This window comes from Lolium rigidum, chromosome 2 (genome assembly GCF_022539505.1).
Source record: "Lolium rigidum isolate FL_2022 chromosome 2, APGP_CSIRO_Lrig_0.1, whole genome shotgun sequence".
In the NCBI taxonomy this organism is placed as follows: domain Eukaryota; kingdom Viridiplantae; phylum Streptophyta; class Magnoliopsida; order Poales; family Poaceae; genus Lolium; species Lolium rigidum.
Genome location: NC_061509.1, coordinates 292,573,798 through 292,596,014, shown reverse-complemented (window position 1 = coordinate 292,596,014; position 22,217 = coordinate 292,573,798). Strand labels below are relative to the sequence as shown.

The 22,217-nt window shown below is 44.0% G+C and overlaps 2 protein-coding genes and 1 long non-coding RNA gene across 3 annotated transcripts; 2 read left to right on the top strand and 1 right to left on the bottom strand.

The window, feature by feature from the left end:
* Positions 1-2,138: 2,138 nt before the first annotated feature.
* Positions 2,139-3,230, top strand: LOC124689085. The gene is made up of 3 exons (XR_006998707.1): positions 2,139-2,237; positions 2,360-2,421; positions 3,012-3,230. It is a non-coding gene; the product is annotated as an uncharacterized LOC124689085 (long non-coding RNA).
* Positions 3,231-3,240: 10 nt separating this feature from the next.
* LOC124689084 lies at positions 3,241-5,016 on the top strand. The gene is made up of 2 exons (XM_047222683.1): positions 3,241-4,208; positions 4,556-5,016. The coding sequence occupies exons 1-2, from the start codon at positions 3,304-3,306 to the stop codon at positions 4,566-4,568; spliced, it is 918 nt and encodes a 305-aa protein (XP_047078639.1). The 5' UTR covers positions 3,241-3,303; the 3' UTR covers positions 4,569-5,016.
* A 1,651-nt stretch (positions 5,017-6,667) lies between these two features.
* Positions 6,668-11,184, bottom strand: LOC124691141 (wall-associated receptor kinase 2-like). Its single transcript, XM_047224416.1, has 3 exons — positions 10,281-11,184; positions 9,644-9,787; positions 6,668-7,851 (listed from the first exon to the last, which is right to left on the bottom strand). Exons 1-3 carry the CDS (start codon positions 11,182-11,184, stop codon positions 6,668-6,670), a joined length of 2,232 nt encoding a protein of 743 aa, XP_047080372.1.
* Positions 11,185-22,217: the final 11,033 nt, after the last annotated feature.

The following is a 22,217-nucleotide window of genomic DNA, read 5'->3' as shown; positions in this document are numbered from 1 at the left end:
GCACTTCTTGTACCACGTAAGGACGCGGCGGATGGACGCGATTTGACGATCAGGTATGGGAGGACGGACACGATTTTACGGCGCGCCAAACCAAACTAAACCACATAAACACTTTTGCTTTTATTATTATTAGGTATAGATTGCACATTTGCCCGTGCCTTAAGACGGGTTGACACAAATTGTTTCTCAGTTACTAATTTTTTTTGGCCCATGTGCAGCAAGAAATTAAAAAAGAAGCTATTCTTCGCAGGGGTTTGGAATTAAATCTCGAATGAGCACTAATCATCATTAGATGATTCTCATAATTCAATTCGGGACAGGATAATAATCAAATATTATGGAGTCGGTTTCAACTTTCAATCATTGCAATGCCACAACTCTATCTCCCACCTCCACCAGGCCGAGCGCGGCGCCGCGCCAGCTTCCTCTGCGCAGGAGAGTCATCCGGCAGCTCGCGGTATGCTCCCAGCGGGTCAACGTCCTTCCCCGTCACCACAAGCTCCCGCCACAGCCGCGCTGCCCAACTTCATCTCGACCTGCAGCAGGCTCCCCTCGCCGAGTCGCCGTCCTCCTCCACACTCCGCGCCAGGTTCCGTGGCAGGGTGGCACACATTTGCCCGTGCGTGCCGAACCCTCTCTTAGCTCTCTGGTCTCGGAGGGCTATATATATAGCTCTGGTCTTTCAAAGATCTGCGCATGCGTCTCGGAGACCAACCAATTGTGGCGCTGCTTATTGTTTTCCAACCCAGCTTGCTGATATTTCAGAAATTTTGATCTATATGAACCAGTGAAAAAGACTATAACAAAGCGAGGTGGGACTAAAATAAACCTCCTTTTAACCTTTGGCGTATTGGCAGGTCTACGGAACAATCGATGCATATGATCCAGCAGCAGAAAGCCCATAATAAGCTGACCATCCCATATGAGCAGCCCATGCATGCAGCCTGCAAGGAGCCCGTTTGGGCTGTTGGAGCCCAGGACAACCACGCTACGGAGGAATCGAACTTGTTTTTGTGCAACGATTAAACGAACCGTTATGTAACATGGGCGGTGGCATTGTCCGTAAATTCAACTGAAAACAAAGGGTAATTCAAAAACGGACGAAAATTTTGGGGAGAAACCTTACTTCCTTTATTAGTAGGTAAAGATAACCCGTCCAAGCTGCACGCCTAACGATCGAGAGCAATGTCAATAGTAGCAGTGGTACAGTACGTTCTGTGTGCGACTGAACGATCGACCACCCGCCAGTCCGCCACAACCCAGCCTAAAAATCGTTACACAGACGGATTACTGACCGGTCGGAAGTTGTGCTAAATCCGAATCAATTAAAAGAGACCAGAGGAAGTACCTCTGATAATGTTTAATCGACCGTAGCGGCACGCGCGTCGATTGAATCCAACCGGAAGGAGTATTACCTTCAAGCGTGTAACCATAGATCGAGCTATACATGTGGCCTGATTAGTGTAACGTGTAGCGAAATGCAGGTTTATGCAATGCACGCACAACTAGTGCTGCAAGTACAAGTTTCCAACACTCTAAAAGGAAAGAAGCTTGCAGACCGAGGATTCATTATGTGCATCCATGATGTACTTTCCATTGGATGTTATGTTCTAAACTAGCTCAAACTCTTGGATGTAATAGGATGATAAGTACTCAACTCTCATAATTAAGGGATGGTCTCATGAAATTTATGTTAACTTTGTTAAAATTTAAATGTATAATATGCAAGTTTCATAGGATGGAGAAGTACTTCCAATGGTGTAGGTGCTACAAATTTGATAGCTCCAACAAAATCGTCGCTGCCGACTAGCTAGTTGAACGAAGATGCGGGTATACCTTACTCACTAAGGTTCTCCTGATTCCCTAAAGAAAGAAGTGGTCTATGTGGTCAAAAAACATGCACTGAAGCTGGTAAAGCTTGCTGGATTCCAAAAAAAAAAAAAGATAAATGTTGCTGAATGAATATGATATGCTTGAATGGGCCATAGTTCTACCGTTAGGCCGGACTTGCATGGGACGCAATTCTGGCGTTGGGCCGGATTTGCAGTGGTCTTGTTTGATATATTGGGCTGGACTTGTATCGGAATCATGGGATGGCTGGGTTAAGGAGGACGAGGCATCAATCACCCTGCCCCTCCCGAGTTCCATCTCCTCAGTCTCCGGCGACCCGAGAGATTGAGAGAAAGAAGGAGCGGTGCCGCCGGCGGACTCGACACACCAGCCACCAACGATTCGAGGTGAGCCGTTCTCCTTGTGGATCTCCTAACAATTTCCACGCGTTACTTCAGCAATACCCTAGCTAGATTCCCCCCCTCGCAATTAAACCCTATCTAAATTTACTCGCTGGTTGCTGCGACAGTGGAGAGAAGGGTGCCGCGACTGGGGGAGATAGAAGATGGATCCTGATGAGATTCCGCAATTGTAAGACATCCAGTTTCTCTATTTAATCTGTGTGTTCTGTGGCTGGTTCGATAGATGTATATATATATGTACTATGTACTTCTAAAAGTAAGTGTCATGGATTTATTTAGATTCACATACTCCCTTCGTCCTCAAATTAGTGGACGTGTTTAGCATTAAATTTTGTTCATAAAAGAGTGTACATCTATCTTCCTAATGTACTTTAAAGTAGCAAAAATTATTTCTCTCTTATCACACGGAAATCAAACCCAACAATATTCAGCACATGTTATCTTCATTTTATGCATGTGATTAACTTATTTGAGGTGAAAAAATTAAAGAGAAGAAAGATGTTGATTTGCATCTTCCCAATGCAATTTTCTCTCTATTTGATAATCTGTTTTAGAAAACCCATACGTTCACTTATTTATGGATGAAGTATATCTATACACTAAAACACGTTTAGATATATGCAAATCTAGATAAATCTCTGACTGTTATTTTTAAACGGAATTAGTACCTATGTTGTTTGTTGGATGTTATGTAGCTACAGTGATCGAGGATTTCTTCAACCTACTGATTGCATTTGTGTGTGCTGCTGCTTTTTTCAGGGCCGATCCCATTTCTCGCACGCCGTGTGTGGATGGCAAAAGGCTGTGGCGTTCCCTAATCCCGTCTTGCCCCGTGTCTGAGGTGCTTGACGACGACGATCTTCTCATTGAGATCCTAGTCCGGGTCGGCTTCCCCACCACTCTCGTCCACGCCGCTCTAGTATGTAGGCGCTGGTTTCACCATGCCTCCGACCCCGTCTTCCTCCACCGTTTTCGAAAGCTCCACCCGCCTCGTCTCCTTGGCTTCTACCACACCCCTAACGCGTTGCTGAACCCTACGCCATTCGTACCGATGGTGCCCCAACCCCCAGAGCTCGCCGCCGTCGTCCAACGCGTGGCGAGGTACCGGTTCGGCATCCACGATGTAATGCGGGTCAAGAACTGCCAGAACGGCAGCATCTTCACCATAATGTACAACGCAGCAGGAGCCCACATTTCTGTCATAGTGCACAGTCCGCTGTGCCCTGGGCGAGAGATGGCCTTCATCCCACTCCCCCCTTTCCAGGCTGGCAATCTCTTCGCCCTCGAAAATCAAGTCCTCTCCAGAGAAGATGATGAAGGCTGCTTGTCCCACTTTTATGTGTTCATGAAGTTTGACAGGGTGACCACAGTATTCACGGTGCACGTATATAAGCTGCAAGATGGTGCCTGGTGCAAGCATACCTCGGTCACGACAAAGCTCACTCGCCATCCACGGTGGGAACTGAAAGCTGTGCTGGTCGACAATAAAATCTATGTGGTGGCTGACCCGAGAGACATTATTGTCTTGGATTTGATGAACTCAGGTTTCTCCACAATTCAGCTTCCACAAGGAGTGGAGCATGGCTCTTCAGACATTGTGTTGTCCCGGGTGAATGATGCTTCCGGTGTATATCTCATCGATACTAAGGAGCTACAACTTAACATCTGGCTCCACAGGGGGGGCAACTGGTTGGTGTTGGATACCATTTCTCTGAGGATGTTAGATCACACGATTGAGGACAAGCACAGTGGTCATGTGAAGATATGCCTGGTGGGAGACAATGCTGAATTTGTGTTCTTGCAAATGGGTGATTGCACGTTCTATGTAGATATCAAGGGCAGAGCACTGCGTAAAGTGCATGAGAGGAGAGATGGTCATAGGTCGTCTGTTAATTTTCATCCTTTTATGATGATCTGGCCTCCCACATTTCCTACGCTCAAGGATGATCCTGCAAGGTTTGCCTTTTGGCTTTTCAGATTATATTTGTAGTTGTATACAGCTTGTTGACTTACATAGTCTTGCAATGTGCACCGTCCATTGCACAGTTTGATATAGCTGTGGGATGGTATTACATATATGATCTGTTCCTTAGGCCATTTTAACAATAATAGAAATATGTCCATCGGCAATATGAAGGCATTTAACAGCAAGTGTTGTAGCTTAATACAACTGGCCGCATAAGATTGGCCTATCGTTGTACTTGCCACTTTTCTTGTTAGTCCGTTTGATATTTTGATGCTTAAAGTGGTATTCTGATACTTAATTATCTCATCTCTTAACCCTTCTGATTTCTCTGAAATAGGAATGCCACGTGAAGAACAAGGATAGGAGAAAGGTTTTGGATGGTCATTGACAGAGGCACCCATCAAGGAAGAGCAGATAGATGCAATATTGCTAGCGACCAATATCTTTGTTTCATGGTTGAGAAAAAGACCGGCAGTTGAGTAGCTATGTCGTCTCATATGCTTGCATCGCAGGTTTGTGGTTCCGATGCTTGCCTGCTTGCTAATTGTACCATTGCGATATCGGTTTTAGTCAGTGATGTGTAGGTACAGTTTGTTCATCTAGGTTTGAGATCACAGTTTGAGATCACGGATGTTGATACGTACGGACTGCTGAAACTGAAACATTGGCAACCTTTTGTAAGATGATTCAGTCACTCCATTAATACTTCTGTAACAGAACAGGGGTCGTTACCAGTCCATTTGTGCGGTAGTGTCTTATGTTGTATCGTAACTGGCACATATACTGTTAGGTCTCACAAATTTGAGTGATTGTGGTTCCCTGCATGGTTTTTTTTTGTTGCAACACTCCTTTGTCGTTATGTTTTGCTGAGCCGTGTATGAACTGTACTGAGATTCTTCCTTCCCTTGGTGAAAAAAGCTGTCATTCTTAACCGTGTGATGATTTTGAGTTTACGCTGAGCTTGCCCCTGGGACCGCTGCTCTGATTAAACAGGTGAGAGTCCTTGCTTCTTTGTTTTTCATACCGCAAACTCACATGACAATTTTTCGTTCTTTTAGCTATGAACCCTATTCTGCATGAAACTCTGGCTCTGTGCACGCTGAAGCATGGTGCCCACATGTATCGTAGTAGTATATTATTCAGACCAGCGTGCTCCAGTTTATGCATTTTTATTTCAGAGTCAATTAATAGGGAACGGAGGGAGTACTATCCATTTTTTTTGTTGGTCCATTTGATATTTTGATGCATAAATTGACATTCTGATGCTTAATTATCTCATTTCTTGACCCTTCCTATTTCTGTGAAATAGAAATGCAACGTGAAGAACAAGGGTATGTGAAAGGTTTTGGATGGTGTGTGACAAGGTACCCATCAAGGAAGAGCAGAGAGAGGAATTTTCATAGTACCAGTTCTAAATGTCTTCACTATATCATGTACTCGATTAAATTAGGAGCTATGTAGCCGGAGCAGGTACTCCTATCCCGTGGTATCATTATTGCTAGCGACCAATATGCCTGTTCTGTGGTTTAGAAGAAGACCTGCAGTTGAGTAGTTGTCTCGTCTGATCTGCTTGCTTCGCAGTTTTGTGGTACTAGTGCTTGCCTGTTTGTTTAATTTGGCATTTGCAGAACGATCTTCTCAAGAATTTTGAATCGGTTTTAGTAAGTTATGTGTAAGTACTCAACGGCAGAATTAAAAGGTTTCTTCGAGGCCACACTTTTTCTGCTGCACACGAAGAGCCATGAATGGTAGTCAGTCGAAAATTTACTTGTGCTTGTTCCGTAAGGTACTTATACCACCCTTTGAATAGGTTCTGGCCTCTGGTAAATGCATCTATCATACCAAGGGTAAGAGAATGAAGTGTTGATGAACTTAATGGGTAACATATATGCACCTACTAGTAAGACTGAATTAAAGGGAAGGATTTGGCCAAACAATCATTCTTTTCTCCCCATAACTGTGGAACAAGCACCATCACATCAATTGAGTTTTAATGACAGTATGGCTACCTCTCTAGTTTGTCATTCTTGAGGGTTTTCTAGGGCCTCATGAGTTGATGTTGTGAATAGAATGGTCTTCTGGCTGTAAATCACTTTGCTGATAATGTTAAAGCTTCAGCATAAAACCTGTCATGCACTATAAAGCTAATTGGCTGATAGTGTTGCATTCGACTGAATTGAGTGGGCTAGACTCCAGAGAGCTACACCTCCATTCATTGCCATACTGTGTTTGTGATGTATCTTTCCTGTTCTGGCATTGTTGTGTGCTATATATGTAGCTTTGGAAACTATGTATGTAAGTGAGTGATTCTTGTGAGAGTTTATAATGTCACTCTCTCTTGTCATTGAGTTTAAATTGAGCAAAACCTCAAAACACAAGCCAAAATAGAAAACATTAAAACTTAAGAATAAATCCTATTTACTGCCATCAATAGTTGATGAGCAACCCTCTAACTAACAATGGACTCATCGCATGTCGGTTGAGGGTAACTCCCGGACAAGATAAATGACTCTTCTTCTAAACTCATTTCAGAATAACTATGTTGAAATTTTTTTGCTATCAAATAATCAAGAACACGCTCCTTAGGTGCTTGTAGGCCTTCAAGTGTCATCTCTACTTGCCTCATGGTTGGTCGCTCTTCTGCTCTTAGTTTTATGCATGATGCAGCTAGATAAGCTACTTCTTTAACTTGGCTACCTCCCTCATCCACAACCTGTGGATCTAGTATTTGAACCAGATTATCTGCTGCAAGTAGTTCAACAAAATGTGTAACAAGCCCATCGCCATCTGAAGACCTATATGTAACTGGCTCCTTTCGAGTAAGCAATTCAACAAGAATTACTCCGAAACTATAAATGTCACTATATTCTGTAAGGCGTCCCGTGTAATAGTACATAGGATCTAAATATCCTATTGTTCCTTGAACCACTGTTGTTATGCCTGTCCGATCACTAGGAATGTACCTTGAGGCTCCAAAATCAGACACCTTGCTTGTTAGGGCATCATCAAGGAGTATATTGGCAGACTTGATATCTCTATGTATTATGGGTACAGAAATAGCTGAGTGAAGGTAAGCAAGAGCTTTGGCAATTTCTGCTGCAATCCTTAATCTGTCTTCCCAAGGTATTGGACTTGGTGGTTCCTTGTGAAGATAATCACTTAGAGTTCCATTAGAAATGAACTCATATGCCAACAAAGGGACTTCTGTCTCAAGACAACACCCAAAAAGCTTTACAATGTTTCTATGGTTGATGTGTGATAGTATTGCAACTTCATTTATGAACTCATCGATTTCTTTCTTGACCACAATCTTTGACTTTTTAATGGCTACAACATGCAAGTCTGATAGAATCCCTTTGTATACAGTACCATGCCCTCCACCACCCAGCTTACGAGTTTGATCAAAGTTGTTTGTGGCCTTTTCTAGCTCGTGTAAGGGAATAATCATTCTCTCAGCAATGTCTGACTTATGAGATATCAACTGTTGCAGCAGTTGCCCACGATTCTGATGAAAAAACTTTTCCTTTAGCCTTTTTGCCTTTTGATGGTTAACCTTGCGAATTATTAAGAATGCACAAAGAGTCAAAAGCATCAGACACGGGGCACTGGCAACTGATAGACCAATGATTAAACCTGCAAAAAAATAGATATAGTACTAGCCATTAGCTTCCAGATGTACTTTTGTTTGGCAAATAGAATAATTCAAAGGGTGGTTTTCTGTTATTCATGAACATTTATCCTTTCACGTTAAAGATATTACTGCTTGTGGTTCAAAACAACACCTTAAATTTATAAAATGACATATCTTATCATTTGAATCTTCACCAAACAGATAAATAAACTCAACTAGTATGTGTACGCCAATCTCTTTATTATAGCATCTCCTCCATCCTTTCAGAAATATTAGTCAACATTTTTATGCACATTTGCCCATTTTGTTTCTATTTAGCCATTTGATAGTTTGTAAGAGAGCTGAGCAATTTTCAACTCTATCACAATACCCAATTCGCTCCTTTTCATTCCCTTATAAGTTCTGCCTAAAATTTGTACTTATTGACGATAGTACTTGCTCCATCCCATGGAACATGTCGAAAGTTTGTCTGATTGGAACATGACAAACTTTCGACATGTTCCATGGGACGGAGGGAGTATTTACATTGTTGTCAGTTATCGTAAGTATAATTTTTTGATAGCATCAATACATGTAAAAACATACAAGACACCGAAACATATAAAGCACAACGTCAAATAACTATAGTTCATTTCCATTGCATGGTTGCACCTAGTTCGAGCTAGCCACACATAGTACTTGTTTTCACATGGTATATCGCATTGATTGACACAACCTCAGCGTCAAATAAGTATATTCAATAAGTGTCTGAATTTCTCAAAATTAATCAACAACTATGCACATACTCACAGGGATATGAATCACATATTTTAATTTTCTCTAAGATAGTGTTAATTTCTTCTACTTTTGGAAGAAAATGGGAGCCAACGAGTGGCACACCTCTAATGGAACAATTATTTGGCAATGGTTATATTAGAATGTTTCTTTTTAGCTTATTGTTTAGTCTATTGACTCTCGTTTATTAAGCACACATATGATCAATTTATAGGTTTCTAATTTATTTATTATTCAACTACTTCTGAAATTATGTATTCATCCTATACTAGGTCTTGAATACTCTATCCCCATAAAAGGTTGCAACTACTTTTAGGCATATTTCTGCCAAAAATTTAGGCTTGCCGTGATTGGCAACTTGGATGATCAGCAACAACAAGGGCTCCATTGTGGGTGTCCGACTATGTTTATCCTACTCTTGCGTTTGATAGTGATAATTGTGGTTCTTCTGACATAATTCATGGACTAATTGTTTCACGTGTAAATGCTATTTGATCTTAGCTGCGCAATTTGGGATCTAATCATAAAATTGGAGATATAGCAGTTAATTTGAAATTTGGTGGTGCTAGCTGCCATGAAAATATAAAGTAGCCCTAGTGTAAACTACGATATATAAAATATACGGGTACACTCGATAGTGAGAAACTGAGAACTACATGGTTATAAGTCCAATCTTGAGACTGACAATCTAACAACCAATTCTTATCAACTAGTAAACATAAAATTCTTACAATATGTTCTTTGCACAAAGAATGGTACTATAATAAATGTTGAAATATCCAAATAGATGACATATTTTTGTGCTGCATGGAATCATTAAAATATCATGCTGGCACATGACTTGTAAAAAATGACCTTTTTTGCAACACACATTTTCTTTGCAATAGCATCATTTTGCAACAATATATTGCAATAATTTGTGTTGTTGCAATGTATAGGCTGGAATTCTTACAGCGATGGAGCGTTAGCAAAACTGAATATGTATAACGACCGTAAAGAAGGTTAGGCATTGGTGTTTACCTGTGTTCACAGACTTGATGCATCCATTTGGTAAGTTAACGTTGCCTTGAAATCCTCGTGGGCACCTACACTGAAAAGAACCGAGCGTATTGGTGCACACGCCATAACACTGATGGAGGTTTGGCATCATGCACTCATTGATATCTACCATACAAAGAGAAATGTTTGAAACAATTAGGCAAGCCACCCAAATACTTCCATTGGTACCTAAAATTTAAATACTAAACTTATTTGAAATGCAAAATAACAAAAATGTAGGAATACATAATCTTAGGATTGACAAATTTGTGTTTCCAATATGGTACCAAGACATAGAAATTTAGAAAAACGAATACTCCTAAAATTTAGAAAAACAGAGTAGTAAGTGATGATTATTTTCCCTGATATGTCTATTTATGATTTTTTTAAAATTTAAAGATAGATTGATGCCAGATCTCCAATAGAGAAACATATCAATTTCCTTAATCAATTTTAAGTGTTTGACATGATTCTTCACTCCTAATTGTTATGGGGCACCATCAATGCGCCAATCATTCAGGAGACGTTGCGTATTCTAATACCGACTCTTCAGAATAGCAATATGACTTCAACAGGTTAGGGACTGATATGTGTTGAACAGTTTGTGTAGGTTAATTACCTTGGCATCCGCCGGTGAGGTACGGGTTTCCCTCGTAGCCGGGCTGGCACTGGCACGTGTAGCCTCTTCCACTGCTGTTCCGGACGCTGTGCGCACTTTTGCACACGTCGTCGGCCGCGCACGCCCAGTCGAGAACCGTGGGGAAGAGCTGATCGAGCCCCAGCAGCAGGTTGAAGGCATTGTTCACGCCCAGCCAGCCCTTCTCGGCGATGAGCGCGTGCATGGGCAAGCGGTTCAGGACGCCCTGGACGCCGGCGTCCTCATCGACGACGGGCCGGAGCCTCACGTCGTAGGACGTGTGGCCCGTGGAGGCGATGGTCGCGCTGCAGGTGCCGAGGCTGCACCGGGTCATGTTCTCTCGCCAGGGGTTGTCGCCCATGCAGAAGGAGGCGCAGGAGCTGGCGTTGCCGCCGCTTCTGCTGTCGACCAGCGTCGCGTCCACGTTGCACCCCGTGACGATGAACTCGTTCGCCGCCGCCAGGGAGTACGGCCCTCCCTCCATGAGCCTCCACCGGAAGCGCCGGCCGGAGCTGGTGAGGTTCACCGTGCCTTGACTCTTCCTCATGACGCGTACCGTGCTGTTCTCCAGGAAGATGCCCACGACAAGCATCCTCCCGCCACGGTCATGGCGGCCGGTGAGCAGGTTGAGGCTGTCGTCGCAGGTGAGGTTGAACCCTGGCAGGTAGCAGCGCGGCGGCCCCATGCCGAACGGGTATGGCACCGTGACGTTTCCGCAGGTGGTGTTGCAGCCGGGCATCCCTTGCGACGGCGGCGGAGGCGCCGCCACCGCCACCGCAGGTTGCAGCAGTGCTGCGATGGTGATTAGCGTTACTAGTACTATCATTAGCATCTCTCTCCAGCTACCTGTTGCTTTCGTCTTGCGTTCTTTTCTACTGGCAGCCATAGTGGAACCACCACATTATATACATCCAGACATCGACCATACTAATAAGCTAATCAAAGTTGAAAGGGGAAAATATTCATACGCGTTAAGAATGATCTTGTACTACTAAACACGTGCAAGCAGCATGGTTTTCTTAATTAGGGACACAAAGGAAAGCCACAACGCCTAACATTTTCCATACGCGTCGGAATTAGTCCTAGTATGCATGCACATATATTTGATGTGCGCTAAGTTGTTGGCCCGGCGGCATGCGCATGCGGTCGCGAGTCGATTTTGAGACTCTCAACAGCGCGTGCGTGTGGTTGAGTTGGTCATAGTCCCTCTCGTCTGTGTGTGTGAAACCCATGGCCAGCTATTACTTGTAGAGAAAAATTATACCAAGTATTAGTAAGTTTGAAAATAAGCCATGCGTGTGCCAATACCTGACAGTTTCATATTCTTTTAATTTGTTGGGCACCTAAGAGCCTTTTCTGATGGTATAACATACGAATCATGTATATTGTTTTGCCTATATTAGGGCATCTCAATTCTCAAGCCGATGCCTCGAAATTTAGAGGAGTAAATGGACTCTTCGCATGGGAATTGGAGATTACTGAACATTGCCAACATTGCACTCATTCCTAAGGAGTGCTGATTGTGTCTTGGATTTTAGGCCTGTTAGCTTGATGCATAGCTTTGCAAAAAGAAATATTGGCTAACTGATGGCATCTAGGCTCCTGAACTGAGCACCGTCATTAGCTCGAGTCAAAGTGCTTTTATCAAAAAAAAATAGGTCCATCCATGATAACTGTATCTTTATTAGAGGAGTAATCAAAGAAGCGCACTAAGAAAAGGCCCCTGCTCTTCCTGAAGCTTGATTGTGCAAAAGCTTTTGATTCTATCAATCGGGACTGCGGGAGTATCTACTTGAAAGCCTTCGTGCCTTCCGTTTTGGGGAAACCTGGAGGAGTATTATTTCCCTCATGTTCTCGTAGGCTTCCTCTCGTGTATTGCTGAATGGTGAACCAGGACGCCCCGTCCTTCATCGCAGTGTTAGAGATAGAGTCGTGTGTAGTTCAGATTGTATACCGATAGGAGTTCAGATAGTTAGCGACAGAAGTTCTGTCGCATACGATGTAAGACTTGCACGACAATGTATCTCCCTTATATATTAACGAGATCTGAGACTCGGGAATCATCCGAGTAGAACAAATCTACCTGATCAATATTCATTTTTACATGGTATCAGGCTACTGCTACGTCCAGATCGCATAGCTTCTCGCCGCCGTCGCTCTCCGATCGTCGTCCATGGCGTACAGTAGCTCCAATCCGCCGATCAACCTCGGCCTCCCACCGCGCGAACTGCTCACGCGCGAGAATCACCCCCTCTGGCGATCTCAGGTCCTCCCTGCAATTCGTGGTGCCCAACTGGTGGGCTTTCTCACCGGAGCCGATCAAGCACCGCCACCAGAGATCGTCGACGTCCCGGAAGACAAGACCACGGGCGCTCTAGCGAAGATGAAGATCAACCCCGGATACTCCTCATGGCTCGCGAGGGACCAGACGGTGCTCTCTTATCTCCTCCAATCGATGTCGCGTGAGGTGCTCCCGCATGTCCATCGGATCGAATCGGCCGCCGGTGTATGGCGTGCCCTAGAAGAGATGTTCACGGCCCAAAGTGAAGCCAAGGTGACGAATCTGTTGGTGGCCCTTGCCAACACCAAGAAGCTGCAGATGACGACGTCTGAATTCCTCTCCAAGATGCAAGGATTCGCAGACGAGCTTGTTGTTGCCGGCCACCCTCTGCACGACTGCCAACTGGTGTCATACATCCTTGCCGGTCTTGGCGCCGACTACAACTCGTTGGTTGCCGCTCTCGGCTTGGTCACCGTGCCCATATCTCTCAACCAGCTCTACTCCCACATCCATGCATATGATCAGCGACAGCTTCTCCTCAATGGTCCTGCTGCACCGGAGTTTGAGTCCTCCGCCAATGTCGCGTCTCTTCAGTGGCGCTCTCGCAGCAACAATGATGGCAACTACAACAACAATGGCCGGCCTAGCGGTGACCGCGGTGACCGCCGTGACGACCGCAGAGATGATCGTCGCGATAGCCGAAGAGATGATCGCCCGTCCTATCAAGGACGCGGTGGCGGCCGTGGCAATCCTGGAGGTGGCCGTAGTCGCGGACGCAGACGTCGTCGCACCACTCCATGAGTTGACGTCACGTGTCAAATTTGTAACAAAGAAGGACACTATGCCAAAGATTGATGGTCCCATTATGCCAATGATGATGATTATGGCGACAAAGAAGTCCATGCTGCTTATGGGGTCGACACAAATTGGTACCAAGATTCGGGTGCCACACATCACATCACCGGTGAACTCAATAATCTGACGCTCCGGGACGCCTATAAGGGTTATGACAAGGTCAACACCGCCAATGGGCAAGGTATGAGTATTTCACATATTGGTCATTCTGTAATTCGTAACCCTTCAAAAAAAATTGAACTTCGTAATGTTCTCCATGTTCCCAACGCGTCTAAAAATTTACTCTCCGCCAGTTCGCCAAAGCATGCCTTTTTCACCGCCAAGCCATCCCAATCTCAATGGCATAGTCGTCTAGGTCATCCCTCTTTATTTATTGTTAGGCAAATTATAAATAAGCATAAACTCTCTTGTGTCAGAGATAGTAGTAGTAGTTCAGTTTGTGATCCGTGTCATCAGGCAGCTTCCATATCCCATCTCCACCAGTGTATCTACACTTCCCCTACAGTTAGTTTTCTCTGATGTATCTCGTTTCAAAAAAAAAGTTTTCTCTGATGTATGGGGTCCTGCACCTACTTCTGTTGGTCGTCATGATTATTATGTAAGCTTTAACGATGATTATAGTAAATTTACTTGGATTTACTTGCTTAAGAAAAAGTCTGATGCTTTTGATGCCTTTGTCAACTTTCAAAAACTTGTTGAGCATAAGTTTGATAGAAAGATCCTTACTGTCCAATCTAATTGGGGAGGTGAATATGTTAAGTTGAATTCCCTTTTCCAAAAACAAGGCATATCTCATCATGTTTCTTATCCACATGCCCATCAACAGAATGGCTCTGCTGAGCAAAAACATTGCCACATTGTTGAGGTTGGCTTTGCTCTTCTTGCACATGCTGGTATGCCTCTAAAATTCTGGGATGAAGCTTTTCTTACAGCCACTTATCTCATTAATATGCTTCCCAGTAAAGTCCTAAATAATGATACTCCAGTTCATCGCCTCCTTGGTACACATCCGAATTATTCATCCCTTCGTGTGTTTGGCTGTGCATGTTGGCCTAATCTTCGTCCCTATAACAAACGCAAACTTGCATTTCGCTCTAAACAATGTGTCTTCCTTGGCTATAGTCCGCGTCATAAAGGTGTCAAATGTCTTGAAGTAGCAACTGGTAGAGTATACATCTCTCGAGATGTTGTTTTCGATGAGTCAGTTTTTCCCTTCAAAACTTTACATCCTAATGATGGTGCTCTTCTCCGCAAACAAATTCTTCTCCTTGATCCTTCCCTTCACAATTTTGAGGAGGGTAACGAATTATTTAGTGATCAAAATATGCAAAGTACTCATGCTGCTAACCCTGTCCCTCAGATTGTGCATGATGCAGGTCGTCGAGATGAAGCAGCAGCCGAAAATTTGAGTCAAAACGGTGATTTGAGCCATTCTTATAGCTCTTTTGAGTTCTTAGGTGAAAATAGTAGCGGCGCGCGATCCCATGCAGATCCGCTGACAAGATCGCCATCGGGATCGGCGTGGATCTCTCTGGATTCCGGACAGTCTGCCGCCTCGCCTGCTGGGTCAGCCACGCGCGCGCGGGAACGCGGCGCCACGCCCACGACTCGGTCCCCGCCGGGATCTTCTACGCCCGCGACGCCTGCTGCTTCGCCTCAGGCCACGCAGTCGCCCACACCCTCGCCCACACGCACCTCTTCGGATCCGCTGCATCAGCCCGCCTCAACAGGATCAGCATCGGCTGCAGCCCCTGACAGCGCCAGCAGCTATTCAGTGGCTAGATCCTCTCCGCCTCAGCTCCCTGTTACCCAGCCTGTGGCATCTCCTCCGCGTACACGTGCGTCTCGTAGCATTGTTAAACCGCGAGAATACAAGGATGGTACAGTACGCTGGCTTCTCTCTTGCACTACTGATGAACCAACTAATCTCTCTTCTGCTTTGACTGATTCAAATTGGAAGGGAGCTATGGATGAAGAATTTGGGGCACTTACGAACAATAAGACATGGAGGTTGGTACCACCACATACAGGACACAATGTTATTGACTGTCGCTGGATCTATAAAATCAAGCGCAAAGTAGATGGTACTATTGAAAGATATAAGGCTAGGCTGGTAGCCAAAGGATTTAAGCAACGATATGGGATTGACTATGAAGATACTTTTAGTCCTGTTGTCAAAATTGCAACTGTTCGTCTTGTTTTGGCACTTTCTGTTTCTAGAGGATGGAGCTTGCGACAATTGGATGTCAAGAATGCGTTTCTTCATGGTATCCTGGAAGAGGAGGTCTATATGAGACAACCACCTGGGTATGAAGATTCCGCTCATCCAAACTATATTTGCAAACTTGACAAGACGCTCTATGGTCTGAAACAGGCACCTCGGGCATGGTACTCTCGTTTGAGTTCCAAATTATTGGCTCTTGGTTTTTATTGCTTCCAAGTTTGACACTTCATTTTTTAAAGTCATAAAATTAAAACTTTCGGATTATAGAATAAACAAATTTAAAAAACTTGCTTTAATTAACAAAAATATTTAAACAAAAAAGAAAAGGGGAATAAGAACAACGAAAACGAACTTACATGATGGGCCGCGGCCAACTACAGAACCGTCGGGTAGGGGGGTGTGCGACACCCCATCCGTACCGACCCGGTCGGTGTATAGCATCTCCCTAGAGGTGGAGCCTACTGATAGGGGTATGTAGGTGTTGGATACGATGGGTCAAGAGACGTGAGTAGGGCTAGAGTTCTTATTGGGCTACTAAGTTAGCAACTGAGAACAATGGGCTTTACAATATTTCGGGTTGTTCAGACTGATCGGGTTATGTGGCATGTTGCCCGAATTTCCCGAAAATTATTCGGGTTTTGAGTATTGTCACCCGATTTTGCACCAGTTTTTACGGGTTTCGGGTAATTCCAGGTCCGGGTAGGGTTCGGTGCTCGAGTATCGGTTTTTATGCCCACCTTGAGTGGGTGCGGGCGCGTGGGAGGAGGAGGAGGAGAGGTGGGCGCGGGCGCATGGGAGGTGGGGATCTGGCCAGCACGCACTGTTGGAGATATGCCCAAGAGGCAATAATAAATGGTTATTATATATCTTTGTGTTTATGATAATGTTTATATACCATGCTATAATTGTATTAACCGAAACATTGATACATGTGTGATATGTAAACAACAAAGAGTCCCTAGTAAGCCTCTTAACTAGCTTGTTGATTAATAGATGATTAGTTTCATAATCATGACCATTGGATGTTATTAATAACAAGGTTATATCATTATATGAATAATGTAATGGACACACCCAATTAAGCGTAGCATAAGATCACGTCATTAAGTTATTTGCTATAAGCTTTCGATACATAATTACCTAGTCCTTATGACCATGAGATCATGTAAATCACTTATACCGGAAAGGTACTTTGATTACATCAAACGCCATCTGCGTAAATGGGTGGTTATAAAGGTGGGATTAAGTATCCGGAAAGTATTAGTTGAGGCATATGGATCAACGAGTGGGATTGGTCCATCCCGATGACGGATAGATATACTCCGGGCCCTCTCGGTGAAATGTCGTCTAATGTCTTGCAAGCATATGAATAAGTTCATAAGAGACCACATACCACGGTACGAGTAAAGAGTACTTGTCAGGAGACGAGGTTGAACAAGGTATAGAGTGATACCGATGATCAAACCTCGGACAAGTAAAATATCGCGTGACAAAGGGAATTGGTATCATATGTAAATGGTTCATTCGATCACTAAGTCATCGTTGAATATGTGGGAGCCATTATGGATCTCCAGATCCCGCTATTGGTTATTGGTCGGAGAGAGTTCTCAACCATGTCTACATAGTTGGCGAACCGTAGGGTGACACACTTAAGGTTTGATGTTGTAATAGTAGAACTTGAATATGGAATGGAGTTCGAAGCTTTTGTTCGAAGTCTCGGATGGGATCCCGGACATCACGAGGAGTTCGGAATGGTCCGGAGAATAAGATTCATATATAGGAAGTCATTTTATATGTTTGAAAATGATCCGGTGCATTTATGGAAGGTTCTAGAAGGTTCTAGAAAAGTCCGGTAGAAATCACTTTGGAAGGCGGAGTCCCGGAGGGACTCCACCACCCATGGCCGGCCAACCCTAGAGGGGAAAGTCCAAGGTGGACTCCCCCCAAGGGGGCCGGCCACCCCCCCCACATGGAAGGGTGGGAATCCCACTTGGGTGGGAGTCCCACCTTGGGTAGGTTTCCCTACTACATGGAAGGTTTTGGAATCGGGTCTTATTCGAAGACTTGTAGTCCAACACTTGGGGTTCCACCTATATAATGAGGGGCATAGGGGAGGGGTCCGGCCACCACAAGCCACCAAGCTGGCCGCACCCATAGAGGTCGGCCACTCCCTCTCCCAAACCCTAGCCGCCCCCTCTCTCCTCCACCTCTCCCGCACGCTTAGCGAAGCTCCGCCGGAGTTCTCCATCGCCACCGCCACCACGCCGTCGTGCTGCCGGATTCAAGGAGGAGCTACTACTTCCGCTGCCCGCTGGAACGGGGAGAAGGACGTTGTCTTCATCAACACCGAACGTGTGACCGAGTACGGAGGTGCTGCCCGATTGTGGCACCGTGATCAAGATCTTCTACGCGCTTTGCAAGCGGCAAGTGATCGTCTACCGCAGCAATAAGAGCCTACTCTTATAGGCTTTGGAAATCTTCAAGGGTGAGTCTCGATCATCCCCTCGTTGCTTCCGTCTTCTAGATTGCATCTTGGCTTGGATTGCGTTCTCGCGGTAGGAAAATTTTTGTTTTCTATGCAACGAATCCCTACAGTGGTATCAGAGCCGTGTTGATGGCGTGTAACTCACACGTTCGTTGGGAACCCCAAGAGGAAGGTATGATGCGCACAGTAGCAAGTTTTCCCTCAGAAAGAAACCAAGGTTTAATCGAACCAGTAGGAGCCAAGAAGCACGTTGAAGGTTGATGGTCGCGAAATGTGATGCGGCGCAACACCGTGGATTCCGGCGCCAACGCGGAACCCGCACAACACAACCCAAGTACTTTGTCCCAACGAAACGAGTGAGGTTGTCAATCTCACCGGCTTGCTGTAACAAAGGATTAAACGTATCGAGTGGAAGATGTTTGCAAAGAAAACGAGTAAAACAAGTAGATTGTATGCTATGTAAAGAATAGGACCGGGGTCCACAGTTCACTAGAGGTGTCTCTCCCATAAGATAAAAGCATGTTGGGTGAACAAATTACAGTCGGGCAATTAACAAATAGAGAAAGGCATAATAATGCATATACATGACATGGTAAATATAGTGAGATTTAATTGGGCATTACGACAAAGTACATAGACCGCCATCCAACCGCATCTATGCCTAAAAAGTCCACCTTCGAGGTTATCATCCGAACCCCTCCAGTATTAAGTTGCAAAGCAACAGACAATTGCATTAAGTATGGTGCGTAATGTAATCAACAACTACATCCTTAGACATAGCATCAATGTTTTATCCCTAGTGGCAACAGCACAACACAACCTTAGACCTTTCTGTCACTGTCCCAGGTGTAAATGCAGGCATGAACCCACTATCGAGCATAAATACTCCCTCTTGGAGTTAAGAGTAAAAACTTGGCCGAGCCTCTACTAGTAACGGAGAGCATGCAAGATCATAAACAACACATGAACAATAGATTGATAATCACCATAATCATAGTACTCTCTATCCATCGGATCCCGACAAACACAACATATAGAATTACATATAGATGATCTTGATCATGTTAGGCAGCTCACAAGATCTAACAATGAAGCACAACAAGGAGAAGACGACCATCTAGCTACTGCTATGGACCCATGGTCCAGGGGTGGACTACTCACTCATCACTCCGGAGGCGACCATGGCGGTGTAGAGTCCTCCGGGAGATGAATCCCTCTCCGGCAGGGTGCCGGAGGCGATCTCTCGAATCCCCGAGATGGGATTCGCGGCGGCGGCGTCTCCGTAAGGTTTTCCGTATCGTGGCTCTCGGTGCGGGGGTTTCGCGACGGAAGCTTTAAGTAGGCGGAGGGTCAACGCGAGGGGCCACACGAGGGGCCCGGGGGATAGGTCGGCGCGGCCAGGGCTTGGGCCGCGCCGGCCACCCCCCGGGCTGCCTCGTGGCCCCACTTCGTTAGGTCTTCGGTCTTCTGGAAGCTTCGTGCAAAAATAGGACGCTGGGCGAAAGTTTCGTCCAATTCCGAGAATATTTCTTTACTAGGATTTCGAAACCAAAAACAGCAGAAAACAAGAATCGGCTCTTCGGCATCTTGTTAATAGGTTAGTTCCGGAAAATGCATAAATATGACATATAATGTGCATAAAACATGTAGGTATCATCAATAAAGTAGCATGGAACATAAGAAATTATCGATACGTTGGAGACGTATCAGCATCCCCAAGCTTAGTTCCGCTCGTCCCGAGCAGGTAAAACGATAACAAAGATAATTTCTGAAGTGACATGCCATCATAATCTTGATCATACTATTTGTAAACATATGTAATGAATGCAGCGATCAAAGCAAAGGTAATGACATGAGTAAACAAGTGAATCATATGACAAAGACTTTTCATGAATAGTATTTCAAGACAAGCATCAATAAGTCTTGCATAAGAGTTAACTCATAAAGCAATAAATCAAAGTAAAGGTGTTGAAGCAACACATAGGAAGATTAAGTTTCAGCGGTTGCTTTCAACTTGTAACATGTATATCTCATGGATATTGTCAACATAAAGTAGTATAACAAGTGCAATATGCAAGTATGTAGGAATCAATGCACAGTTCACACAAGTGTTTGCTTCTTAAGGTGGAAGGAGATAGGTAAACTGACTCAACAATAAAAGTAAAAGAATGGTCCTTCAACGAGGAAAGCATCGATTGCTGTATTTGTGCTAGAGCTTTTATTTTGAAAACATGAAACAATTTTGTCAACGGTAGTAATAAAGCATATGAGTTATGAAAATTATATCTTACAAGTTGCAAGCCTCATGCATAGTATACTAATAGTGCCCGCACCTCGTCCTACTTAACTTGGACTACCGGATCTTCGCATGCCATGTTTCAACCAAGTGTCACAAAGGGGTACCTCCATGCCGCTCGTACAAAGGTCTAAGGAGAAAGCTCGCATTTCGGATTTCTCGCTTTTGATTATTCTCAACTTAGACATCCATACCGGGACAACATGGACAACAGATAATGGACTCCTCTTAAATGCATAAGCATGTAGCAAAGTTATTATTCTCATATGAGATTGAGGATATATGTCCAAAACTGAAACTTCCACCATGGTTCATGGCTTTAGTTAGCGGCCCAATGTTCTTCTCTAACAATTTTGCATGTTCCAACCACTAAAATGATAGACCTTCAGACAAGACGGACATGCATAGCAACTCACATGATATTCAACAATAGTTGATGGCGTTCCCCGAAGCATGGTTATCGCACAACAAGCAACTTAATAAAATATAAAGTGCATAAGTACATATTCAATACTACGATAGTTTTTAAGGCTATTTTGTCCCATGAGCTATATATTGCAAAGGTAAATGATGGAATTTTAAAGGTAGCACTCAAGCAATTTACTTTGGAATGGCGGAGAAATACCATGTAGTAGGTAGGTATGGTGGACACAAATGGCATAGTAGTTGGCTCAAGGATTTTGGATGCATGAGAAGTATTCCCTCTCGATACAAGGTTTAGGCTAGCAAGGTTATTTGAAGCAAACTCAAGGATGAACAAGTGCAGCAAAACTCACATAAAAGACATATTGTAAACATTATAAGACTCTACACCGTCTTCCTTGTTGTTCAAAACTCAATACTAGATATTATCTAGACCTTAGAGAAACCAAATATGCAAATCAAATTTTAACAAGCTCTATGTATTTCTTCATTAATGGGTGCAAAGCATATGATGCAAGAGCTTAATCATGAGCACAACAATTACCAAGTATCACATTATCCAAGACATTTTAGAATTACTACATGTAGCATTTTCCAATTCCAACCATATAACAATTTAACGAAGAAGAAACTTCGCCTTGAACATTATGAGTAAAGCCTAAGGACACATGTGTCCATATGCAACAGCGGAGCGTGTCTCTCTCCCACAAAGTGAATGCTAGGATCCATCTTATTCAAACAAAAACAAAAACGAAAACAAACCGACGCTCCAAGCAAAGAATACAAGATGTGATTGAATAAAAATATAGTTTCAGGGGAGGAACCTCGATGATGTTGTCGATGAAGAAGGGGATGCCTTGGGCATCCCCAAGCTTAGACGCTTGAGTCTTCTTAAAATATGCAGGGGTGAACCACGGGGGCATCCCCAAGCTTAGAGCTTTCACTCCTCTTGATCATAGTATATCATTCTCCTCTCTTGACCCTTGAAAACTTCCTTCACACCAAACTTCAAGCAAACTCATTAGAGGGTTAGTGCACAATTAATAATTCACTCATTCAGAGGTGACACAATCATTATTTTCACTTCTGGACATTGCATAATGCTACTGGACATTAATGGATCAAAGAAATAAATCCAACATAGCAAAAGAGGCAATGCGAAATAAAAGGCAGAATCTGTCAAAAACAGAACAGTCCGTAAAGACGAATTTAGTAATGGCACCAGACTTGCTCAAATGGAAAAACTCAAAACTAATGAAAGTTGCGTACATATCTGAGGATCACGCTCGTAAATTGGCAGATTTTTTAGAATTTTCTACAGGGAACTGTGCCCAGATTCGTGACAGACAGCAATG